The sequence below is a fragment of the Aotus nancymaae genome, unplaced genomic scaffold (assembly GCF_030222135.1).
Source record: "Aotus nancymaae isolate 86718 unplaced genomic scaffold, 86718_ANA_hifiasm-v0.15.2.pri h1tg000016l, whole genome shotgun sequence".
Lineage (NCBI taxonomy): Eukaryota > Metazoa > Chordata > Mammalia > Primates > Aotidae > Aotus > Aotus nancymaae.
The window spans coordinates 821,752-846,117 of NW_026988428.1; the positions used below are offsets into that span (position 1 = coordinate 821,752).

The window sequence follows — 24,366 nt, forward strand, 5'->3', positions numbered from 1 at the left end:
TCTCCCTGCTCTAACCTTGATATCATGGTGACCTGCAGAAGGGGCTGCTTCCTTAAGTCATGGAACTGCACATGCTTCTAGTGCAATAGAGAAGTACAAGGAGGAGATATTACCAGAGAAGGAGACTCTGCAGGCTTGGCTGCTGCCCCATACCAAGGTAAACCACCATATTAATAACAATGTGTACGAGCTGCAACAGCATCTGATACCTGTCAATGCTTTCAGATGGTAATGGCTGCTGCTTCATTTCTGCCTTCTAAATCTTGTGCAAATGTTTCTTGTGGCCAATCTTTACTTAGGACGATATAAGCAAGGGAACTCTGGGAAATGATGTTCCAGTTTAGATAACCTTTTAATTAAAAAAAATTTAAATTGAAAATATGCATTTTTTTATTACCAGAGATAAATTGACTGTTTTGTATACATTCTTTTTTTAAAAACTTCTAAGTTCAGGGGTACCCGTGCAGGCTTGCCATATAGGTGAACTTGTGTCATGAGGGTTTGTTGTACAGGTTATTTCATCACCCAGGTATTAAGTGTAGTACCCATTAGTTATTTTTCCTGATCCTCTCCCTTCTCTCAGCCTCCAATAGGCCCCATTGTCTGTTGTTCCCCTCTATGTGTCCATATGTTCTCATAATTTGGCTCCTACTTGTAAGTGAGAATATGTGGTATTTGGTTTTCTGTTCCTGCATTAGTTTGCTAAGGGTAATGGCTTCCCAGCTTAGCTAACTTAATGCAGCAGAAATTCATAGCAGTTTATCCTTTGTCAAATTGGCACCCATAAGCACCTTTTTAAACTATACTTAATTTTGAATAAACACAATAATGAAGTAATGCTTCCATGTAAGATGATGCAGTGGTCACTCAGTCTTGGACAACTGAAAACATGCCAATGCTCTTCCAAAAGAGAAAACGAAGTCTCTTTATTTTTGCTTGATGTATTTTTCTTCTAGCAGTGTTAAATTTCTTTGATATCCTGTAATATTGATATACAAGATTAAGTGTTACAGTTATATCTTATGCTAGGCAGGAGGAGAAGAAGAAAAACAGTTGGTTAATGTGTAAGGTTGTCCCTTTGTATCAATGGAGAATTGATTTCAGGACCACCTGTGGATACCAAGTATATACTTGAGATAGTCAAGTCCCTTATATAATATGGCATTGGCCAGGTGCTTATGCCTATAATCCCAGCACTGTGGGAGCCTGAGACAAAAGGATCACTTAAATCAGGAGTTTAAGAAAAGTCTAGGCAACATAGTGAAACCCTGTCTTTGTTTAACTAAAAAAGAAAAGAAATACCACATCTATAACTGTGCTTTATTAAAATGTTTAATATACTTTAAATATAAAAATTTATTTTCTAAATCTTAGATTGCTGTGATCAACTTTTTTCATTATTTCTATAAATATTTTGTCCTAAACACTTTAAGATAATCTTACAGAACTCTTGGTTTAAGAATGGATTGTTTTTTCCTGTAAAAACTAGTGTAAAATTTGTATGTGTTGAAACACACTTGCCATATGCTGACTCAATCATCAATTTATTTGAATGTTTTTGCAGTGTTTTTCATTTATTTTGTTCTGCATCCAACCAAATGAAAGGTATTATTTTTTGTATATGGTTTATAAATCAATGAAAAGATTTGAGGTGATTATAGCAATACCAATTCAACCATATTATGTACAGTGTTCTTTTTACTTAAAAAAAAAAATCCCAGAACATAGTCCCCATACAAATCTTCTCCCTTAGTGTTAGAACTAGTTATTCAGATTTAATTGGCAAGAGATTTAATGTTTAATGTTAAAATCTAATAAATTATTAGTATTTTGCCAATTATATTTAGTATCCCTTAATGAGGATAAATATATATTATTTAAGTTCTTAACACAATTCCCTAACATTATTTAATTTATTTACTTAATTCCACTACTATATTCCCATGGGGTTTTCTGTATCTCTGATTTTTTCTATCAGTGTAAGCAACAGAATGGCAATTCTACATGACCATGATTTGATGTTACTTTGGGGTAAAATAGGGGAAAATAGTTTGAAGTGGATACAAGACTGTGGGGCACATGGGCTTTCAAAGGTGATAGCACATAGGCAGGGTGGCTCGGAAAGAGTTAATGATAGAATCAGCAGGATGGTGATGGAATGTTGTGTAGTGTGATGGTCCTGGGGGAACTCTTATTCCTCATCACTGACTTTCCCTAGAGGAGAGGAGGCTTCTGCTTCTCTTTCCAAGACCATGAACACTTCTGGTTTCTTTCCCTACTTCTATCCACTGGGACCACTTTACCAGTGGGTGGGGCTACCTTGCTTTCAAAACAAGATACAGGCTCAGCTCTGGTTTTCTTTCTCTTGCCTGTCTCATGGATCACTAAGAAGGGCAATGGACTTTACTCTGCTTGCTGCCCCAAGATGGTGAGATTCTGGGGTAAGAATCTGTTTTAGCATGTTTTCCAAAGGCAGCCCTGGAAACTGATCATTCTCTCCATTCCTCTGACTTTATTGTGAGAGAGGCTTTAGTCTGGCTGGGTATATACAGTTAGATTTGCAGATCTACTTTTTTTCACAGGTAGGTCCCAAGGTGCACATTCACTGAGAGGTAGGCCCTAGTCTCGTTTCTAGTGTAATTTTAGCAGGGATTTTGTGGAATATTAGACACTTACGTGACTCATAATAAAGATGATATGCTAATGAGATACTCGCTTGATTCCTTGTGTCTGTGTTCAGTTAATTATAACTTGGAGAAGATGGGTGATTGGTGTTCTGTGGCCTTCAACATTCATGGCCATGAATATTCAGGAAAACTGTAAATATAATACACTTGGTGTTTGGATTCCCCCTCAGGAAGATGATGAGGGACAGAGTTTGTGCCAAGTGGCCATGTGGAGAAGAACTTTAATGTCATGCAGGAAGCAAGAACCTGCTCTTCTATCCAGATGTCTAGTATCTTCATATTTTGTAACCTGAAGCTGTTGACTTCATAGTCCTAGTGATGCAGAGTAACTTCAGAACTTGAGAGAGAAAGTAGACATCTTCTAAATCTACTTCATAAATGACAGGTTTATCTTATCTCAGCTCTGTTGATAACTTCATGTTATAAGACATTATCTTTTCTTCTTCTTCACTGAAAACAGACCTTGGTATATAATTCTAAGATTGATCCAGATTCATGGTCCTTCAATTTCTTTTATGTGTCTAAAGACATGTGTGTGTGTGCAAACACTTCTATACATAAACCTGTCTTTGCTTTACTTCCCCCTTCTAATCTCAATCCCTAGTCCTTTCTTTTATTAATCAGTCCCTAGAAGAGTGACTTGCAATATGTGTATATTAGAGCAATAATTCTTGCCAAAAAGTATTCAGAACTAGATTTATATCAGAATTTGAAATATAAGGGATTTAGAGATTCTGCAGAACTTATAATGTCTCCGTATAGTGTTATTTCAGAATTAAATGAGAGAAAGTAAAGAGCCTAGTATCATTCCTGGCACAAAATATACATGTGATATTGTTAATACTGTCCATTGAGAATAGCAAAGATAGATTTAAACACTTGAAAAGGATATATTTATTTTATAATTAAAAACAAAATAGAGGGAGGCCGAGGCGGGTGGATCACTTGAGGTCAGGAGTTCGAGACCAGCCTGGCCAACATGGTGAAAGCCGCCTCTAATAAAAATACAAAAATTAGCCAGGTGTGGTGGCTGGTGCCTGTAATCCCAGCTACTTGGGAGGCTGAGGCTCGAGAATCACTTGAACCCAGGAGTCAGTGGTTGCAGTGAGCCAAGATTGTGCCACTGCACTGCAGCCTGGTCAACAGAGTGAGACTCTATCTCAAAATAATAATAATAATAGAATAGAAATCTCAAATCTATCTCCATACTTAATTTCTAGCTTCAGTGATGCATATAACTTAATGGACTAAGATCATGTTTCATCACAGTCATAGAACATTACAGATGGCAAGGCCAGTGGAAGGCATCCGACATCATTATTTTACTTATTCATATGCTGAGATAGAGATTGTCTAATTGGTTCCCAAGATTCTATCACTCTTTTCATTATTTGCAGATGCAAAACATCTTGATGAAATCTGGATGTTTAAAAAATCTGGATATTTATTTTGGCCTCTTTAGGTTTTTAAAAGAATGTTTTCACTTTTAATTTGCATGTTAGTTCCCATGTAGCCAAAGCTTTTATCCTCTTTAACAAAAAGCTATGAGGTGCATTCATTGCAATGTCTAAAGAAAAAAAAAAGTTAGGAGGTCACTAAAACCGAGTTGGAAGTTGAAAAATTAGCTTTGAGCATCATACGTCAGTAGAATGCCTGAACTGTGGAATTGACTCTTAAATTATTACTAATGGATTTCCCATTGGGGGTGGGGGTTGCATGATTTCGATAAGATGATGTAGGACCTTAAGTCACTAACTCATCCATGATTAAATGTTGCTTGTGAAAACTGTGGGTGATTTTTAGCTCTGACCCATTGAATAATTACAGTATATTCTGGGAAAGGTGTGTTTTGCTTAGGTGGCAACATTAGGAAAAAGGAAAAAAGGATTTCCTCATGCCATTTTCAAAATGAATGTGATGGCTCCTTATCTCTTATTTCATTGGTCCACTAGTCCCATTGTGTCAGGGATCATATTATTATAACATAGATCATCTTATTAAAACAGATTCTAAAACAGAAAACAAAACCAAAATAAATTTAAAAACTACACTAGCCAAAAACTAAATACTTAAGGAAATCTCCAATAAGTAGCCATAATTTACCTAATACTTTGAATCATTCAAATTGGATCTCAGAACATAATGAATTCCATTAAAATGTTTTAATATACTTTTGTTATTTATCTCTGACTTTTAAGTTTCCCCCAGTTGTTTATTTAAAATCTTTGCCTACAGCAGACAGTGCTTCATTTGAGCCTTGGCTTACTTTCCACGCCCATTATTTTGGGGGTAATCAGTTTCCTCATTTCCAAAATAGGGATGAAAATGGTACCTATCTCATGGGATTGTTGCAAGGGTTAATGAGATAACAGGGAAAGCACTTAGCATAGTGTCTGGTACATAGTAACTAGTAATCATACATATGCAATAATTACTGTCTGTCCATTTCGCTTTTCTATGGGGGGCAGGAACGTATATTGGGAAGCGCATGGTGTCTGGAGTCAGTTCTGGGGTCTAGTTCTGAGTCAGCCACTTACTCCATGTGGCATCTTGAGAAATTTAATTAACCCTTTGAGCCCTATTTCCTCATTTCTAAAATGGATATAATACCCAGTTCACTGGGTTGTTGTGAGCACAGTGCCTATTAAGTCCTCTTCCTAACAATCGATTATCAACAAGTGAACATTTATGAAGTCTATTCCAAGGACAATGCAAAGCACAAGGTGTAACAGGAAGTTTTAATAGAAAATAAACGCGCGTTCTCCACCGCGGGCAAGGAGAGCATCTAACAAATCATGCCAACCATGCACAATGAATTGCTGATGATATATGCAAATTAAAGTGGATCTCCAATCCATGCCCATTTATATTTTTCGAGTGTGGATGTGGAGAAATTTTCAATGAGAGCCTTTTTCCTGGTATTTTTACAAGTCAGCAGATCTCCAAAGCCCAACTAAAATATGGGCTGATTAAAGACTCTAGAAAAACTGGAACAGTCGCAAACTGTTCGGTGGCCGGTGCCACAGAAACTAGGACGAACCGAGCCTCTTCTTTCTAACCAAGGGCAGATCTCAGGCTCCCTCGGGGAGGTAAAGCGGAAGGGCGAAATGCCGGTCAAGTTGCCTAGATTCGGATGGAAGCGGTGGCCAAAGGGCCCCTCCCCCGTGTCACCAGCCTCCCCATCCCTGTCATGGAGGATTCTCCTCAGGCGTTGTGACAGACCCGAGGCGAGTCGCCAGGGGCCCGCCGGGCCAAGGAGGAGCCGAGGCGGCCCGGGAAACTCCAGTCCTCACACGGTTAACGCTCTTCCAAGGAGAGTGGAGGAGGGTCCCCGCCCACGAGAACCAGGAGAATCTCAGGGCCGAAGCCCCGCCTCAGCGGGCCCGGCCCCTCCCCGCCCACCGCCCAACTCCAGCCGGACCGCGGGCCGCACCTGCCCGCGCGCACACGCCCCTCGTGCGCCAGGCCTCGCCGCCGTCGCCGCCCTCGGCACGCGCCCGCTGCGGCTCGCCCGCACCGCCCTGCCTCGGCGCGGGCTACGGCGCACGAGCCGCCGCCGCCGCCGTGCTCCTCCCCGCCACGGACGTCGCCCCCGCGTAACCGCCGAGGAAGCTGAGGCGAGCCCGGGTCGGGCGCGAGAGCGCGCGGGGTGTCGCCGCCGCCACGGTTGTTTCTCTGCTCTCCCGCTCCAGCTAGGACGGTCTCTGCCGTCGCCTCCTCCTCCTCCTCCTCCCTCAGTCCTCACCCCCCGCCTCCCGCTCCTCAAAAGCACCCCCAAGTCCCCACCCCCTCACGCCCCACCCGCGGGAACGAGGCCTCGGGAATTCAGGGGAGTGGCTGTGGGGGAGCGTCGCGGCTCCCAGCTCGGCCAGCCCCTCTTTCAAGACATGGTCTGATCCCCATTGTAAAAGCTGCGCCCCGAAGAGGAGGAGAGAGTGGTGCTCCCTGCCTGGGGCTGCAGGGAGCTCTCCTTGCTGAAGCTCTTGTATTATTTTAGGGTGGGGCGAGGAGGGCCCTGGATTTTGGGGAGTGGGGGTGGGTGGGGAGGAGGACCCGAGGGGGGCAAGGACTCTGTGGGGGAGTCGGTGAGAGACTATGGGGAAGGACCAGGAGCTGCTGGAAGCTGCTCGCACTGGAAATGTGGCTCTGGTGGAGAAACTCCTGTCTGGCAGGAAAGGAGGGATCCTGGGCGGTGGATCCGGACCCCTGCCCCTGTCTAATCTGCTAAGGTAAGGACGGGCACCAGGTCCGGGGTTGGCACACCTCGTTATGCATTGTAATGGATATACGTCCTCCTCCTCACGGTGATTGCACCTGGTGGCTGCCAGCGATTCATTCTTAAATTAGGCAGGAAAACAGACTGCGTGTATGGAGAGGAGGCATGAGCCTCCCAGTCAGATTGATACCTTAGATTCTTTGAGTAATTTTAAAATAGCCTTCCATCAATGCGTCAGTAAGCTACTTTTCCTCTGAGCCGTGGTGCAGAACTTGTACATGCACTAGTGTTGCTTGAAGAAAATCGACGTTCCGCCCGCTTCCATCAACGTTTATCATATATTTGCAGCTTTGAACCCAGCCTTTTTTGTCTAGTTAAATGAAATTGGCAGAGAAGCTCTTGCGTGCATGCAATTACCCTGCAAAAACCACAGCCTTCGTTGGCTGCTACCTTCTCTTGCAGAAGGCATTTGGTGTGCCTTGGGTTATGATCCCACAAAATGAAGTGAGTGAACCTTCTTTCTGGTGAGATGTCTTCAGTACAGGATGTGTGTAAAACTTGATGAGGCAGGTTAGGCAGCCCCAGCAGTACTTTCAGTTACCTGGACATAGCTGAGTGAAACTTGGTTATTACAGCTTAGGATGAAGGATGCCAGGTCGGGATTGGAATAGTGTATGCAATATACTGAGGCCTTTTAATGTGAAGATGTTGCAGGTGAGACGTATTGCTTAGAGAACCTTTCTAAGATGACATTTAAAAAATTGTCAAGGTCTTCATTCAGCAGTACCTTGGAAATAGCGGGGTTGATTTGGATACTTGAGGAACTATTAACTTAAAAGTTGTATTGATGGACATACGAAATCAACTGGGAGAGAGGAAGCCTGGAGAGTATTTACTGGATAAAATTCAAGGGAAACTAGTTTCTAAAATCGTGGCTATCCAATTTATCCTGGATATTTTTGGAGTCATCAATTGTCATTCGTATCTTCACCTTAAAACATCTCTTGGATAACCCAACTATATTTGTAAAAATTTTAAAAAGCCCAAGTGAAATTCCTGGTTTTAAAAAAACTCTTCCATGCTACCTTTGACAAGTGCTTAATACAAACTTTTGGGTGATGACATTGTGTTTTTTACACAAGTTCTCATAGGTTGTGGTGATCAGACAGCATAATTAATTATAGGACTAGCTAGCAGGAAAAATGGAAAGTTTCTATTACAGTGAAATAAATTTATTTCAAAGTAGTTGATGGGATTTAAAAAAGCCCCATATGTTATTCTGTATACTCGCTGACAGTGACATTTTATTGGAATGATAATTCATGTCAGAACAATGAATATTTATAGGACATTTTTTCAATAGGTCATAGAGATGACTTTTGTGTACTCCCTTGTTAATCTTCATTTTCAAACACAGGTAGACAGTGTGTGCATATTTCATTCAGATTCCAGCTTTAATAATTGCCTGTAGTCACATGTAGTTTATATAAAAGCAGTTTATCTCATTATAATTTTAAGTTACATGTAAAATAAAAATAATTGCCAGTGGATCCATCAGTTATAAAAATGATTATGTCTAGAAACCTATATGCTGACAGAGGTTTCTCAAAATAAACGATTTCTTTGGGAGAACATGAGGAATTCTTTGAGAACAGTGAGAACTTCAGTTAATTTTATTGTGATAAATCATATTTTGAAAACACTCTTTGTGACAGAACTCAAAAACAAACATCCTTTAAATACTCCTTTCCCAGTTGTGATTTTTTTTTTTAAAGAATAGATGTCAAGTTTTAGGGGTAAAATACCAAGTATTTAATGTTAGTGAACACCAAATTATCAAAATAGTGACCCCCAGTGTATATCTTGAATGAGAGGTTTTTCTCCTTTGCTGTTGTTGTCAAAGGTAGCAGTAGTAGCTCTACAACAAAGAATGCACATAAAAAAGTAAACAACATGTGTTTATTAGAGTACTTCGAACCAAGTTGTAAAAATCACAGACAAAACCAGTAACCTTTAAGCTTGCTTTTATCCATCTCATACTGAATAAACAGTGTCTGAAGAAAATGAGAGTTGAAATTGTATTCTTTGGGTGATCATTTGCATAAAATGACATTTCTAAGAAGGCACATTTTATTTAGTTGTCACTGTATTTCAAAAATGATTGTCATCAGAAATTTATTGGCAGGATAACGGAAAATGTGGTTCCCCTATCAAATATAATGATACTTTGAAATTTCTGAAGGTTTTAGAATGAACTGTAGAAATGTTTGGCACTTTTCCCCCACTTGCTTTATTACTTGGGTTGTGTAATAATGGTGTCAGACTCTATGCTAAGTGCTTACATGTGTCATCTCGTTCAATTCTTATGTCAACCTTAGGAGGTCCATTCTCATTTCACGGATGAAGGACTAAAAAGATAAGATTAAGGACTTGCTCATGGTGACATAATTCATGATGGCAAAGATTTAAAATTTTGTGATTCAGATTTGTTTTTACCACATTTTAAAATCTCATTCATTGAATCTGTTTTATTCACAAAAGTTTAAAGGTATATGGCCAGTTTTGACAGTCCAATTTGAACATTTTTTTGCTATGAAGAATACTCCAATTTGAAATTCCTTAAATTTTGGTATTTTTTTTCTAATTAAACAAAATCTCACAACTGCCCTTTGAGGGTTCACTAGACAAGAACTTTTCTGAAGATGCTTCTGACTACTTGTTATCTACTGATAATAAGAAATTACTCTTTGGGCAATAACTATATAATGGGGAATCAGGTATGCTTTTGGGTGGCACTGCAATTTTCAGCAAAAGTAAGAATGCCATTGACTAAATTAAAAAACCGCTGTAAGCCTCATTGTTCTGTAAGAGTGGAAATAGTAATAGTGCCTATCAAATAAGACTGTTGTAAGGATTAAATGAAGTATAAAGTAATGAATGCAAAACATTTAGCATATAGGTGTTCGTTGTTAGTGTTAATATTTTTCATGCAGCTCTAAAGTGCTTGACTCTATTCCTTAAGGCCTTAATGACTAAAGATTTGCTTCATATTGGACTGGGAGTAAATTTTCCATTACAATCATAGAATCTTCAAATAGAAAGGGACCTTTCATCCAACTTCTCACCTAGTGCAGAAATTTTCTTTGTAATGTCTCTTAACTGTTATTTATTCCAGCCCTGTTAAATATTCCAATGACTAGATCCATTCTATTTTTGACAGCTGTTATTATTTAAAAATTTTTCCCTTCATAGAGTTAAAATCCACTTCCCTGTGCCTTTCAACAGTTGGTAGTAGATTGGCTGTATAGGTCAATATAAAGTAGTCTAAATCATCTGCCAGAATAGTTCTTCAGGTGCATGTATTTAGCTTTATTGTTCGCTTATAAATCTTTATTTTTCATGGAAAAACTATCATCTCCATTAACCTTTTATATGGCAAGAGATCATAGGTGTAAAGAACTTAGTTTTCGTACTTTTCACTGTCTTTTTCCTTCTTTACATATTCTCAAATTTTGTAATGATTCTCTTAAAATGTGGTGACTAGAAATTAACAAAATTCAGTAGATGTCTCTTGACCAGAGTAGAATATTATGGCTGAATAAAAAAACCAAGGACAACAGGTTACAAGAAGCATTTATAGTATGATCTTGTTTTTGTAAGAAAAAAATAAGTTTGTGTGAACATTTATAATGTGCATTAAGAAGTCTTGAATGATAAGACACCAGAATGAAGATAGTATTCATCTTTGAGTGGTGGAATTGTTTGCATTTTCCAGTGTTCTGTAATGAATATGTATTATGTAATTAACATAAAATAGCAGCTATTAAAACATGATGCAATGAAATTATTATCTCTTTATTATTAATCAAAGACCTACCTACAGGTCAGAATTTTCTGGGTCATGTAATGGTGTTGGCTCATATTGAACATAGTCAATTAAAATTTCTTTGTATTTTTTTTTTCAATGACCTGTGAAGCCATGATTCCCCTTTCTGGTACTTTAAAACTGTTGATTAAGCTTGAATTAGTCCTATTCCATTTTATCTGATTTGTTTTAGGTTGTGTTTGTAATTTCTCTAGATCTTTTTGACTCTTTTTTCTTTCTTTTTGACTCTGAGTTTGTCTTTCAGCATATTGACTTCTCTCCTCTGTATCATCCAGAGATTTAATAAGGATGTTTTCTATAACCTGAATTCAACACACCGTGATATATCCCCAAAGAACCTCTCTTCAGCTGAGTACAAATTTAAAGTAGCGATCTTTACTCATGGTATTTCTACCAGGACTGAAACCACGTAATAGACAATCAGCTAGTTATCTCCATTGTTCCTGTGAGAATATCGTGAGGTATTTTACTTACTGCCTTTCTAAATTCTCACTGTGTTTAAGTTTATGGCATTCCTTTGATCTATCCTTTTGAATTCCATCAAAATCAGTCTCCTTTATTATGGCTTGTTTCTGGTAGTAAGCCATTGGTAATTGCTAGTATTGGTGAAAATTCCTTCTACCCTCTTGCATGTAATTCTTCTGGGTCTGGATATGCATACTTGTTTAAAGCAGCTTACTGTCCCTTATGGTCTCTGTTTGGACCTTCAGTAATCTCCTGAAATTATTTGTTTATGCCTTCTGAATTGAAAATGGTCTCAATAGGGAAAATAGAAGCAAAATAGAACTTGGGAAGAATTAGATCCTTGGCATTATTAGAGATAATAGAAAATTCTCTTGTGGTCTACAACTACCTACAGTTTTTTTTTTTTTTTTTACTCTGTCAGAACTTAAGGTTAAATTAACTATTACACCTTCTTTCTCTTTTTCAAACTTAGCTAAAAAGGACATAAGCATTTTTCCTGGACAAGTATATATTTCTCTTTTGTGTTTGCTTGCAGTTATACCTCTCACTACCCCCTTTCATCCTTAAAGAAATCTGAGCTCATTAGAGCACTAAAATTGAGTTGCCTCCCTCCTTTTCTTCCTCCAGATTTTATGTGAAATTTCAGTTTATTTAATGTATCTTTCATGAGACAGCTGCAAAATCTTTAAAAAAAAAAAAACTCTCTTCCTTTGGCACAACTACCTTTTATTCTAAACAAAACCGATTTCCACTTAAAAATGTATATATATTTTTTGCTGAGTATAGGATTGAGAATTATTTGTATTTTAATACAGCGATAAAAGTTTATTAATGCCTCAAACTTATTTGATTTTCTTAATGCCTCAAAGAGTTGAGTTTTATATAGGGTGTATTTGGTAAATTCTTGTCAGAAATAAATAATCCAGTTCTTAAGATTCCCATATGATAAAGTAGATCAATAAGAAGTGGGGCAAAATAATCTTCTGGTCACCAAAGACATAAAAACCAGAGAGCTTATAATTTTTCAGATTAGGATTTAGCTCATGGCATTTTGGTGATGAGTACAAGGAGATAACAGGCAACTAGGAAGTGCTGTAATTTTCACAACTACTTGGGCAATTGTGGTTATTGGGACTCTGATATAAGAAACTCACTTTCAGGGAAACTGCATTGGTTAAATGAAATAAATCACAAATAGAGCAGTTAAGCTCCATGAAAATGTTATATCTATAAAAATAGTCAAGTTGCAAGTGGGTTATCTATTTTAGATAGTAATGATGTTTGAAGTGGTGATTGCACCATTATGTTCAGGGAGCTGTATCTGCCAGAGTGAACAGTGCCAGCTGCATGATGGGGAGTAAGGAGAAAGGAGAGTGAATTTTGGTATTGACCTCTTTCTCCACTGAGCAGGGTTTTCAGCTCCCTTTTCAAAACACTGAGGATGATGTGTAGCAGTGAACTAGGACAACCAGCCAGTGACTACTACTCAACCCGTCCATACACTGCACAGTTTCTTGTGTGACTCAGTGATTTCTTACAGATCTCAAAGGCTGATGCAAGACTTCACTGACATTAAGGCAGAAGCATATAATATTTATTAGTGCCTCTACTGACTTTAGCAACTTAACCTTTCAGGTGACAGTAAGCAATTTGATTAGTTCAGTTATATACTGAAATAATTTTGAGGTACTTTTGGAAAATTCTATTAGAAGCCTATGATAGAACAGTATTCCTGAGTATTTAACTAGAAATGGAAGCTCACTATAATGCCAGACAAAGGTTAGAAAAGACTAATTTCATTCTATGGAACCTAAAGATATTTAACACTTAATGCATTTTAGTTGTCTTTAGTTTCCATTTTGGACATATTGCAGAATGATGTTAGTTAATTAAAATACAGTGAGATTTTATTACTCATCATATGTTGATATGGGAGAATATTTTATATTTGAAAAAGGAATTTACAAAGAAGACTCATTTATCTTCTAGTTCTTTCTCATGCATGTGCGGACATAGTTATGTAAGCCATACAGGCAAGCAGAGGCACAATGCCAGTTGAAAACTCAATGAATTTTCTTGTGTAATACAGATCTAGAAACTCTTGTTAGTGTCTGCTTTTCTTCTTTGGTGTCAGTAGGATAGCAAATAAATTTTACATTTGTGTAAAATCTGAGTGAGACTTTTAATTGAGTTTTGAAGATGAATCAAAAAATGATCAGAGGATAAATTTTTTCACAGTGCTATGATTTGAATGTTGTCTCCAAAACTCATGCTGAAATTTATTTGTTATTGTTACAGTGTGAAGAGATGGGATCTGTCTAGACATGGTGGCTCACACCTGTAATTGCAGGCTTTGGGAGACTGAGGCAGGAAGATCACTTGAGGCCAGTAGTTCAAGAATAGCCTGGGAAGCATAGTGGGACCCTGTCTCTACAAAAACAAAACAAAAGAAAATAGCCAGGTGTGCATTGCATGTCTGTAGCCCCAGCTACTTGAGAGGCTGAGTGGGGAGGATTGCTTGAGCCCAGGAGTTTGAGGCTGCAGTAAGCAATGATCATCCTACTGAACTCCAGCCTAGGTGATAGAGTGACGCCCTACCTAAAATAAAAACAAAAACAAACGTGGGACCTTTTAGAGGTGGTTAGGCCATGGGGACTCTGCACGTATGAATGGATTAATGCCATTATTGTGGGAGTGGGTTAGTTATCATGAGAGACTGCTCACAAGAGAATGAGTTCAGCCCAATTTCTGTTTCCCATGCTTGCTTGCCCTTCTGCCTTCTGCCATGGGATGATCCAATGAGAAGGTCCTCACCAAATGCTGAGCAGATGCTAGTACTGTGCTCTTTTACTTCCCAGCATCTAGAAATGTAAATCAAATAAACATACATTGTTTGTAAATTACCCAGTCTCAGTACTCTCTTATAGGAACACAAAATAGACTAAGACACTCTTGTTTCTTCTACTGCACTGTCCAGAATGTTCATCTCTGAATCTGATTCTTGTGAATTGTGCTTTCTTTTTAAATGACATGTCTTCATGGATCTAGTTGTAAATTGGAACTTGATTAAGCTGTGCAGTGGAGTTACTTGGATTCTATTGTGTTATGAGAGTAGCTTTATTTGGAGTGGTTAATTACTTCTAGTTAAGTGAACTGAAACAAACTGCTTAGACTTGTTACCATTCTATGATCAAATTGGATCAAATCGTGATTGATGGATGTGAGCATAAACAGCCAACCTCTTTTCCTGTTTCTATTTCCCATACCACATTCCCTTTAACCCTCCTCAATCACATCTCAGAAGAAAGCCTTTTTTTCTAATTACTACAAGTTCACCCTGGTTCCAGTTTTTGTGCCAGCTGGCATCATCTCTAGATTCCAGCCTATCTCAATATTAAAAAAATTTAACAGATTTTAGATACAGGAAGTATGTATGCAGATTAGTTACATGGAAATATTGCGTGACACTGAGGTTTGAAGCCTGGATTCCGCCACCTAGGTAGTAAGCATAGTACCTAATAGGTGGTATTTAACTTATCCCCTTTCCATCCTCTATTAGTCCACTGTGTCTATCATTCCCTTATTTATGTCCATATATACTTAATATTTAGCTCCCACTTATAAGTGAGAACGTGGTATTTGGTCTTCTGTTCCTGTGTTAATTTTCCTAGGATTATGGTTTCCAGCTTCATCCATGTTGCTGCATGGGACATGAATTCATTCTTTTTTATGGCTACATAATATTCCATGGTGTATATGCACCACATTTTCTTTGTCCCATCTACCATTGATGGACATCTAGGTTGATTCTACATCTTAGGTTGATTCTACATCTTTGCTACTGTGCATAGCACAGCAATAAACATGAGTGCATGTCTCTTTGGTAGAATGATTTTGGGTATATACACAGCAATGAGATTGCTGGGTCGAATGGTAGCAATTTTAAGTTCGTTGAGAAATCTCTAGACTGCTTTCACAGACAACCTAAAGAATGAAAGAAGATATTTGCAACCTATGTATCTGACAAAGACCGAATATCCAGAATCTATAGGGAACTTAAGTCAATATGCAAATAACAAGTAACCCTAATTAAAAATGAGTAAAGTCATGAACAGATATTTCTCAAAAGAAGACATACAAGTGGCCAACGAACATAAAAATGCTTAGCATCACTAGTTATCGGAGAAATGCAAATCAAAACCGCAGTGAGATAGCATCTCACACCAGTCAGAATGGCTGTTATTTAAAAGTCAGAAGACAAAAGATGCTGGTGAGGCTGCAGAGGAGAGGGAAAGCTTATACCTCAATGTTAATTTTTCCTCTAACCTCATGGATCCAGTGCCCTTTCTTTTCTGTCTTTACCCTACCACTAAAAAATGTTTGTGGTACCTGATAGTTAATTAGCAGTGAAGTTGTAATTGATTGGTAAAGCTTTTAGAAAGAGGCAGTTCTTTTCGTATTTTCATTTAAAGAGGCAACAAAACATTAGGCCAAAATAGTAAAGCCATTGAGCTCTTCTGGCAGAACAAATGGAGTGAATTTTGTCAGGTTTGTAAGAGAATGTTGGATACGGTGGTAATTCTTCCCCCCGCCTTTTTTTTTTTTGAGACAGGTTCTTGCTCTGTCGCCCAGGCTGGGATGCAGTGGTATGATCACAGCTTACTACAGCCTCAACACCCCCGAGGCTCAAGTGATCCTCGTGCCTCAGACCCCAGGTAGCTAGGACTACCAGCATGTGCCACCACGCCCAGCAAATATTTTGATTTTTTTGTAAGGATAGGGTCTCACTGTTCCTCAGACTCCTGCCATACATAGTGATTCTTCTGATGGATCTGGGCAATGTAAATTGAAAATCTTCTGGAAAGTATTCACCATGCTATAGACACCATTAAGAACATTTGTAGGCCAGGCACAGTGGCTCATGCCCATAATTGCAGCTCTTTGGGAGACCAAGGTAAAAGGATCACTTGAGGCCAGGAGTTCAAGACCAATTGGGCAACATAGGGAAACCCCATTTGTTTTGGTCTGTTGTTGAAGTCTCAAGTGATCCTCCTGCCTTGGCTGTTCTTGAACTCCTGGATTGGTCTCAAACTCCTGGGATCAAGCCATCATCCTGACTTAGCCTCCCAAAGTTCTGGGATTATAGGTGTGAGCCACCATGCCCGGCTAATTCTTTCTTCTTAAAGGCCAAAGGGGAAGGGATTTGACTTAATACATGAAAAATGAGAGGGTACATGGCTGGCAATAGAAAAGTCTTTTCTTTTTGCTACTCATTTAGACCCTAGAAATTTTTTATTGGATTATATAAACCTATTTTAGATATAAACGTATGATATATTATTTCCCTGTATTAGAAGTTATTACTTAGATGTACAGGCATAGCTCAGACATATTGTGGATTCATTTCCATACCACTACAATAAAGTGAGCCATACAAAATTTTTTATTTTCTAGTGCATATAAAAATTATGTTTATATTATACTGTACTCTGTTAAGTGTGCAACAGCATTATGTCTAACAAAACAATGTATGTAATTAAAAAATACTTCATTGCTAAAAATGCTAATGATAATTTGAGCCTTCAGAAAGTTGTAATCCTTTTGCTAGTAGAAGGTCTGGTCTCAATGTTGTTGGCTGCTGACTGATTAGAAGGGTGGTTGCTGGAGGCTGGGATGGCTGTGGCAATTTCTTAAATGAGACAATAATAAAGTTTCATATTAGTTGACTCTTCCTTTCACAAAAGATGTTTCTGTAGCATGGGATGCTGTTTGGTAGCATTTTACCCATGGTAGAACTTTCAAAATTGGAGTCACTGGAGTTACTTCTCTCAGGCCCTGCTGCTGCTTTATCAACTAAGTTCATTTATGTCATGTTCTAAATTCTTTGTTAATGTCTAAGTAATGTTCACAGTGTCTTCATCAGGAGTGTCTTCACCAGGAGTAGATTTCACTCATGAAACCACTTTCTTTGCTCATTCTTAAGAAGCAACTCCTCATCTTTTCACATTTTATCGTGAGATTGCTGTCAGTCAGTCCAATCTTTAGGCTCCACTTCTACTTCGCTTGCTGTTTCCACCACATCTGCAGTTCCTTCCTCCACTGAAATCTTCAAAGTCATTCATAAGGGTTGGAATCAACTTCTTCAAAAAATCCTGTTAATGTTGACCTCCTCCCATGAGTCACAAATTAATTAATTTGCAATAGCATCTCACTCTATCCCCTAGGCTTGGAGTGCAGTGGCATGATCACTGTGCTCACTGTAGCCTTGACCTCCCAGACTCAGTGATTCTCCCCTTTCAGCCTCCTGAGTAGCTGGGACCACAGGCATGTGCTACCACGCCTGGCTATTTTTAAAGTTTTTTGTAGAGACAGGGTTTCCCTATGTTGCGCAGACTGGTCTTGAACTCCTGGGCTTAAGTGATACTCCCACCTTGGCCTCCCAAATTGTTGGGATTACAGGCATAAGCCACTGCACCTGGCCCACAGATGTTGTTAGTGGTTCTATAGCTGCCACTAGGTATGGGATCTATAACCTTATGAAATATATTTCTTAAATAAGAAGGCTTGAAAGTCAGAATTACTCCTCAGTCTCTGGGCTACAGAATGGATGTTGTGTTAGCAGGCATGGAAACGTTAGTCTCTTGTACATTTCCATCAGAGCTCTTGTGTGACTAGCTGCACTGCCACTGAGCAGTGATATTTTGAAAGGAATCTTGTTTTTTGTGAGTGGTAGGTCTCAACTGTGAGCTTAAAATATTCAGTAAACCATGCTACAAACAGATGTGCTGTCACCCAAGCTTTGTTGTTCCACTTGTAGAGCACAGGCAGAGTATATTTAGCATCATTTTTAAGGGCCCTAGGATTTTTTGAATGGTAAGTGAGCATTGGTTTCAAGTTAAAGTCACCAGCTACCTTAACCCTTAATAAGAGAGTCTGTCCCTTAAAACTTTAAAGCTATGCAGTGACTTCTCTTTAGCTATGAAAGTCCTAGATGGCATCTTCCAGTAGAGCCTGTTTGATCTACATTAAAATTTTGTTGTTTAGTATAGTTATCTTTATCAACTATTTTAGCTAGATCTTCTGGATAACTTGCTGCGGTTTCCCCGTTAGCACTTAACTGCTTCACCTTGCCATTTTATGTTATGGAGATGGCTTTTATCCTTAAACCCCCTGAACTTCTGCTACCTTCAAACTTTTCTTCTGCAGCTTCCCCAGCTCCCTCAGCTCTGATAGAATTGAAGAGAGTTAGGGCCTTACTCTGGATTAGGCTTTGCCTTAAGGGAATGTTGTTTGGCTGTTTTGATCTTCTATCCAGACCACTCAAGCTTTCTCCGTATCAGCAATAAGGCTGTTTTGCTTTCTTGTCATTCATATGTTCACTGGAGTAGTACTTTTCATTTCTTTGATGAGCTTTTCCTTTGCATTTGCAGCTTGGCTGTTAGGCATAAGAGGCCTTGCTTTAAGCCTGTCTCGACTTTTAACATGCTTTCCTCACTAAGTTTATTCATGTCTAGCTTTTCGTTTAAAGTGAGAAACGTGTGACTCGTCCTTTCACTTGAACACTTATAGGTCAGTGAAGGGTTATACATTGGCCAAATTTTAATATTGTTGTATCCGAGGGAATAGGGAGGCCTGAGGAGAGGGAGAGAGATGGAATGGCCAGTTGGTGGAGTGGTGAGAACACACACAGCATTATTCAGTTCACAGATCATTATAACAGATATAAAAATAGTGAAACAGTTTGAAATACTATGAGAATTACCAAAATGTGGCACAGAGACATGACCTGAGCACATGCCATTGAAAAAATAGTACTGTTAGACTTGTTAGACACATGGTTCCTGTAAATCTTCAATTTTTAAAAAAGTACAGTATCTGTGAAGTGTGCAATAAAATGAAGTATTCCTGCACATATTTATTATATAATCACAGGTGACAGAGATGTGGAATAAAGTTATATCACAGCCTTAATGCCTAATGTGGCTTGAGATTCAAATTTAAAAAAATCTATTTTTAAGAAAATTGTGTTGCAAGTTGGCTTCAGCATCCAGGTTATTCCTAAAACTTATGTTATACAGTACAGGGGAAGCATTTGAAGTTTTGATACATGGATCCCAATTAGTATTCTTCCACATCGATTTTTCTCTTTTTTGGCCTGAATTACTATTAGTCACTTTAGGTTCTTGTTTGGTACCTCTAGTTAGTAATCTGCATTTGAAATGTTTTATGTATTATACAAATAGGCTAAATATAGTATCTAGTGTTTCGAATATACTAAAAAACTGTTCTATTTACTTACAGAATTGTCTCTGTTTTATATAGATATTTTACTGCTAGTGTGGAGATGGCAGTGAGTAGGAGTGTGTTTGGGGGAAGCAGCAAGAATTCTGCAGGGACGTTCTTTGGCTGGGTAAACTCCAGCAGTCGAGGAGCCTACAGCAGAGTTATTCCTGTTGGCCTGCTTTGGCTATTGACCAGAGTGGGCTGTCATCCTGAAGGTTTATAGAAACTTGGAGACATAATCAGAGAACGTGAAGAATTACAAACAGTAGTTAAACTATTTCTTAAAAATTTTTTCATGGGTTTGTTTAATGCTATGTATGTATATACATATTAGACATAACTCATTAATTATTGAGCCAAGTATTATCCAACTAACCAGCAGGGCACTCAGGAGTAACTAAGAACAGTGCCAACGACAACAAAAGGGTCACTTATTATTTTAACAAGTATTTGCTAAGTACTTTGTGGATTCTAAAACTGAATGAGATCATCTCTACCTACCTCATTTACTTGTAGAATAATGGGATAGGTCAATCAGCAAAAAGGTAAAATACAGAGTGATATATGAAGCCATGGAAATATCAGACAATGCTGTAGGAATACTACTAGGAGCAAGAAGGAGGCACCTAGAATTTGACTTGGAGGAATATTCAGGGGAAACTGCAGAGAGGAGTTAGTGCTTGAATCTTGTGGGATGAGTAGGAATTTTCCAGACAAGTTGGAGAGAGGGCATTTCAGGCGGAAGAACAGTATATTCAATAGTAGTGTGTGAAAATGTAGAATATAACTTGGGGTATTGTAAGTAGTTTGGTATGGAGCACGGACAAGAGCAAGTCTGGAGATAGAAGAAGCTTGTGTGCTGTCCTAAGGAGTTTGAGCTTAATCCTGAAGGCTATGAGGATCTATTAGTCTTTTTCTTCAAATTTTAATGTGTTAGTCATTGATTTATAATAATGGCATGACTGTTTCAAAAATTTGAAAGATCAAAAATTGCCTTTAATCTTATTACTAAAAACATTTTTCTTAAGGATGTTAATATGGTTATCAGATAAAGCATTCAAGTTTGTATCTTGAATTTTTCACTTAAGGGTATATCATAAACTTTTTCAATATTATTCCAAAGTCTTCATAATTATTTTTAGTGGCATCCTCGTATTCCATCTACTGCATACTTTTCATAGTTCTCCTCCATCAGAAGCACCTATTGTTGTTTGTTAAACATGTTATTTCCCGATCCCACCCCAGGATTTCTGAGTATTCTAAGAATTTCTAAGTATAAGGCCTGGGAATATGCATTTTAAAAACCCCATAGAACATTCTTATGTGGGCTAAAGTTTGAGAACTGCTAATTTGGTGTATATACTGTTGTTACTTAATATTTTCTTAATAATAGATACTTGGATGATTTTTGACTTTATTATTATTAGTAGTAATGTTATGAACATCACACAGACCACCCTTTTTACATAAAGTTACATTTTTCCATCTTTACAAGTCTTACAATGTCTTTATTATTAATCCAATTTTTATTTATGGGTTAAAAAATCAGAAAAATTGGGTCATTTGCCCAAAGTTAGCAAAGCTAGTAGTTTTGTAATCAGCACTCATGCAGATTCAAGAATCAAATTTAGGTATTTCTGATCCCAGATATCTTTCAATTGTGCTGTATTGCTTCCTAGTTCCATAGGGATCAATGCATATCCTATGTTAAAATATTAATATACCAATATACTTCCAGCATGTAAATAGAAAGTACATTTTCTACAAAATTATATAGTAATATATTTCAGTTCCTACATAGTTCTAAATTTTTTTGTATGCTTATCAGTTTCATATTATTGACAGTATTTTGCTTTAAATTTGTTTCTTGATAGCACATGAACAGTAAACTGAATTGAGTGATAAAGTAAATCACCTAAAGACATTTCAAAAATATGCTCTTGTCAGTTATTTTCACTATACTGTAGTGTTAGGCCAGGTGTGTTGGCTCACACCTATAATCCCAGCACTTTGGGAGGCTGAGGTGGGAGGATTGCTTGAGCCCAGGAGTTCAAGGCCAGGCTGGGCAACATAGTGAGACCCTATTTCTACAGAAAATGAAAAAAACAATTAGCTGGGTGTGGTGGTACATACCTGTAGTCCTAGCTACTCAGGGAGATGAGGTAGGAGTATTACTTGAGCCCAGGAGTTCAAGTATGCAGTGAGCTATGATCATACTACTGTACTCCAGCCTGGGCAAAAAGAAAAAAATCCCCTGAACCAAAACAACCCCCACAAAAACCTAGTGCGGAATTTTTTACTTGAAAATTTTTAGGTGCTTGGTATTGTCTAACTCCTATTGTCTTCAAAGGTATTTTAATAACTTGTCCATCCCATGTCTCCAGATGGGTGAGTGTGTTAGTTCTTGTGTTGCTATAAAGAAATACCCGAGGTTGGATAATTTATAAAGAAAAGAGGTTTAATTTGCTTAGGGTTCTGCAGGCTGTACTGGAAGCATGGTGCTGGTACCTGCTTCAAGTGAGGCCTCAGGAAGCTTCCAATCATGGTTGAAGGCAAAGGGGAACCAGTGTATCAAATGGTGAGAGTGGGAGCAGGAGAGAGAGCCGGGAGATGCCACACACTTTTAAACAACCTGGTTTCTTGTAAATTCGGAGTGAGAATTCACTCATTACCAAGGGGTTGCTGCTAAGCCCGTCGTGAGGGATCCACTCCCATGATCCAAGCACCTCCCACCAGACCTCACCTCCAACACTGGGAATCACATTTCAATATGAGATTTAGAGGGGACAAACATGTAAGTGGGATTTATTTCTCCTCATTCCTTTCACACAAAGAAGGAAAGTACAGTGTTCACCACAGCCCTCATTTATGATCCATCTCTTTCAAGCCAATAAATCTGAGCCTGTAGTTTTTAACTGAGCTCATTATTAATTCAGGGACTTTGTCAACTCTAGTGTTAGGCTGTATAGAAAAGCTGGGGAATGATGCAGTTTGTCCTTAGAACTTTCTCACCCCCTCTTCCTGTGCCCTCTGTCCCTTTGCTTAGTCTTTCTTCCTTTCATGGTTCTAAGGCATTCTTTGGCTTCTTTTACCCAAAACCCAGAAGTCTCATAATTTAGTTTTATCCTGTACCAATAAGAAGTTTTTCTATGTGGCATTTTAGTCCCTCATACCATAGATCTTCATTTTTCAGAATAGTAAATTAATAGTGAAAGAAAAAGCAGAATGTAATGAAGTGACTTGCAACTGTAATCCCTGTGACTTGGGAGGCTGAGGCGGGAGGACTGCATGAGCCCAGGAGTTTGAGGCTGCTGTGAACTATGATTATATCACTGCACTCCAGCTTGGGTGACAGAGCAAGACCCTATCTCTAAGAGAAGATAAAAGACCGTAATGGAAAAACTCTGAGTCTTGGGTTTGAATGGCGGCTCTGCTATTGAATGGACATTTGGCCCTATGCAGGTGATTTAACTTCTTTGGGCTTCAGTTTCCTTATTTATAAAGTGAAGATGATAACATCTATCTTGTGGAGTTGGAATGGTTAAAGATAATTTATATAAAATATCCATCACGGTGCCTATTACATAGGAGAGAATAAAAATTATTATTATTATTACTAAGCATTAGTATCTATGCAAGAAATAATTTAAATATTCAATAAATTATTCATAATTATAAATTGTATTTATATATTTCATGAGTATCTTTATTTGAATGGGAAACTCTGGAATATTTGCATTATAATGGGTCATTCCTTTATCTACATTGTCTTATCCTAAATCTTTAATGGTGTAACTATAGGCACCAAGACAGGCCATAGGGAGGAATATTACCTGGCCAATCTTCCTCTTATCCCAGAGGCAGAGGATTGCCTTTTTCCTCTTACTTTTAGGAGTGGTACTGGTCACCAAAGATTTAGTATTTGTTTTCTATCTTGTACATTCCTCACAAAGATAATTTGAACAGAAAAAAATTGTGTTCCATGGAAGTTGTATGTGCTGTGCTGTAATTCATGAGATTAATGGGTTCCTAGTAAGTCTGTAATTAATATTTTTTCCTTTTTAAAAGCATTAAAATATTTTGAGACAGATTCTTACAGTGTGCAAATATTTTGAGGTGTACACTGTGCATTTAGCATGGTGATTGTGCTTTGAAGGCTAGAAGATAGACTCTTCTCTAGGCCCTTACAAAATCACTTACATGAGATAATAGCTATCTATATAGTAGTATCTGATTTTACTAGGGGACAAAAACTCACAAATTTAGCTTTTTGTTTTGATTAGTCCAGTGTCAGCATTTGGCTCCCATTTCCCATTATATATCAATGTATGATCTAAATCTGACTATGAGTCAGGTTCAAATAATTCTTTAATGAATGGTTGGAGTTAGAACTATATACTGTCAAATATTTTTATTTTTAAAATTAAAATTTCTTTTGAAATAATCACGTGGAACATCTGGAAATATAGTTTAAAGAACCCCTTTTTTCCATGAACCATTTGCAAGTAAATTGTCAACCTGATCACCCCAGAGTACTTTAATTTGTATTCCTACAGACAAGGGCATTCTTTGATATAACCACAATACAGTCGCTAAAATCAGAAAATTAACTTTGCCACATTACAGCCATCTATTCCTCAGATCCCATTCAAGTTTTGCCAACTGTCCCAATAATGCCTTTATTGGGATCTAGTTCAAAATCATGTACTGCATTTAGTTGTCATATCTCCTTAGTCTTCTTGAGTGTGAATAATTTCTCAGTCTTTCTTTGACTTTTATGATCTTGACAGTTTTTGAAGACTGTAAGCCAGTTATTTTTAAGGTGTCCC

The 24,366-nt window shown here is 38.1% G+C and overlaps 1 protein-coding gene across 20 annotated transcripts in view; it reads left to right on the forward strand.

Annotated features, from left to right (window-relative positions):
* The first annotated feature begins 6,733 nt into the window (after window positions 1-6,733).
* The window catches only part of ANKS1B (ankyrin repeat and sterile alpha motif domain containing 1B), a 1,270,775-nt gene continuing 1,253,142 nt past the window's right edge, over window positions 6,734-24,366 (forward strand). For all 20 annotated transcript variants that reach the window (XM_012469266.3, XM_012469273.3, XM_012469264.3 and 17 more), the window contains exon 1: window positions 6,734-6,916. In XM_012469266.3, the coding sequence (XP_012324689.1) occupies window positions 6,783-6,916 (134 nt within the window). In that variant the 5' untranslated portion in view covers window positions 6,734-6,782. The remainder of the gene's footprint in view (window positions 6,917-24,366) is intronic.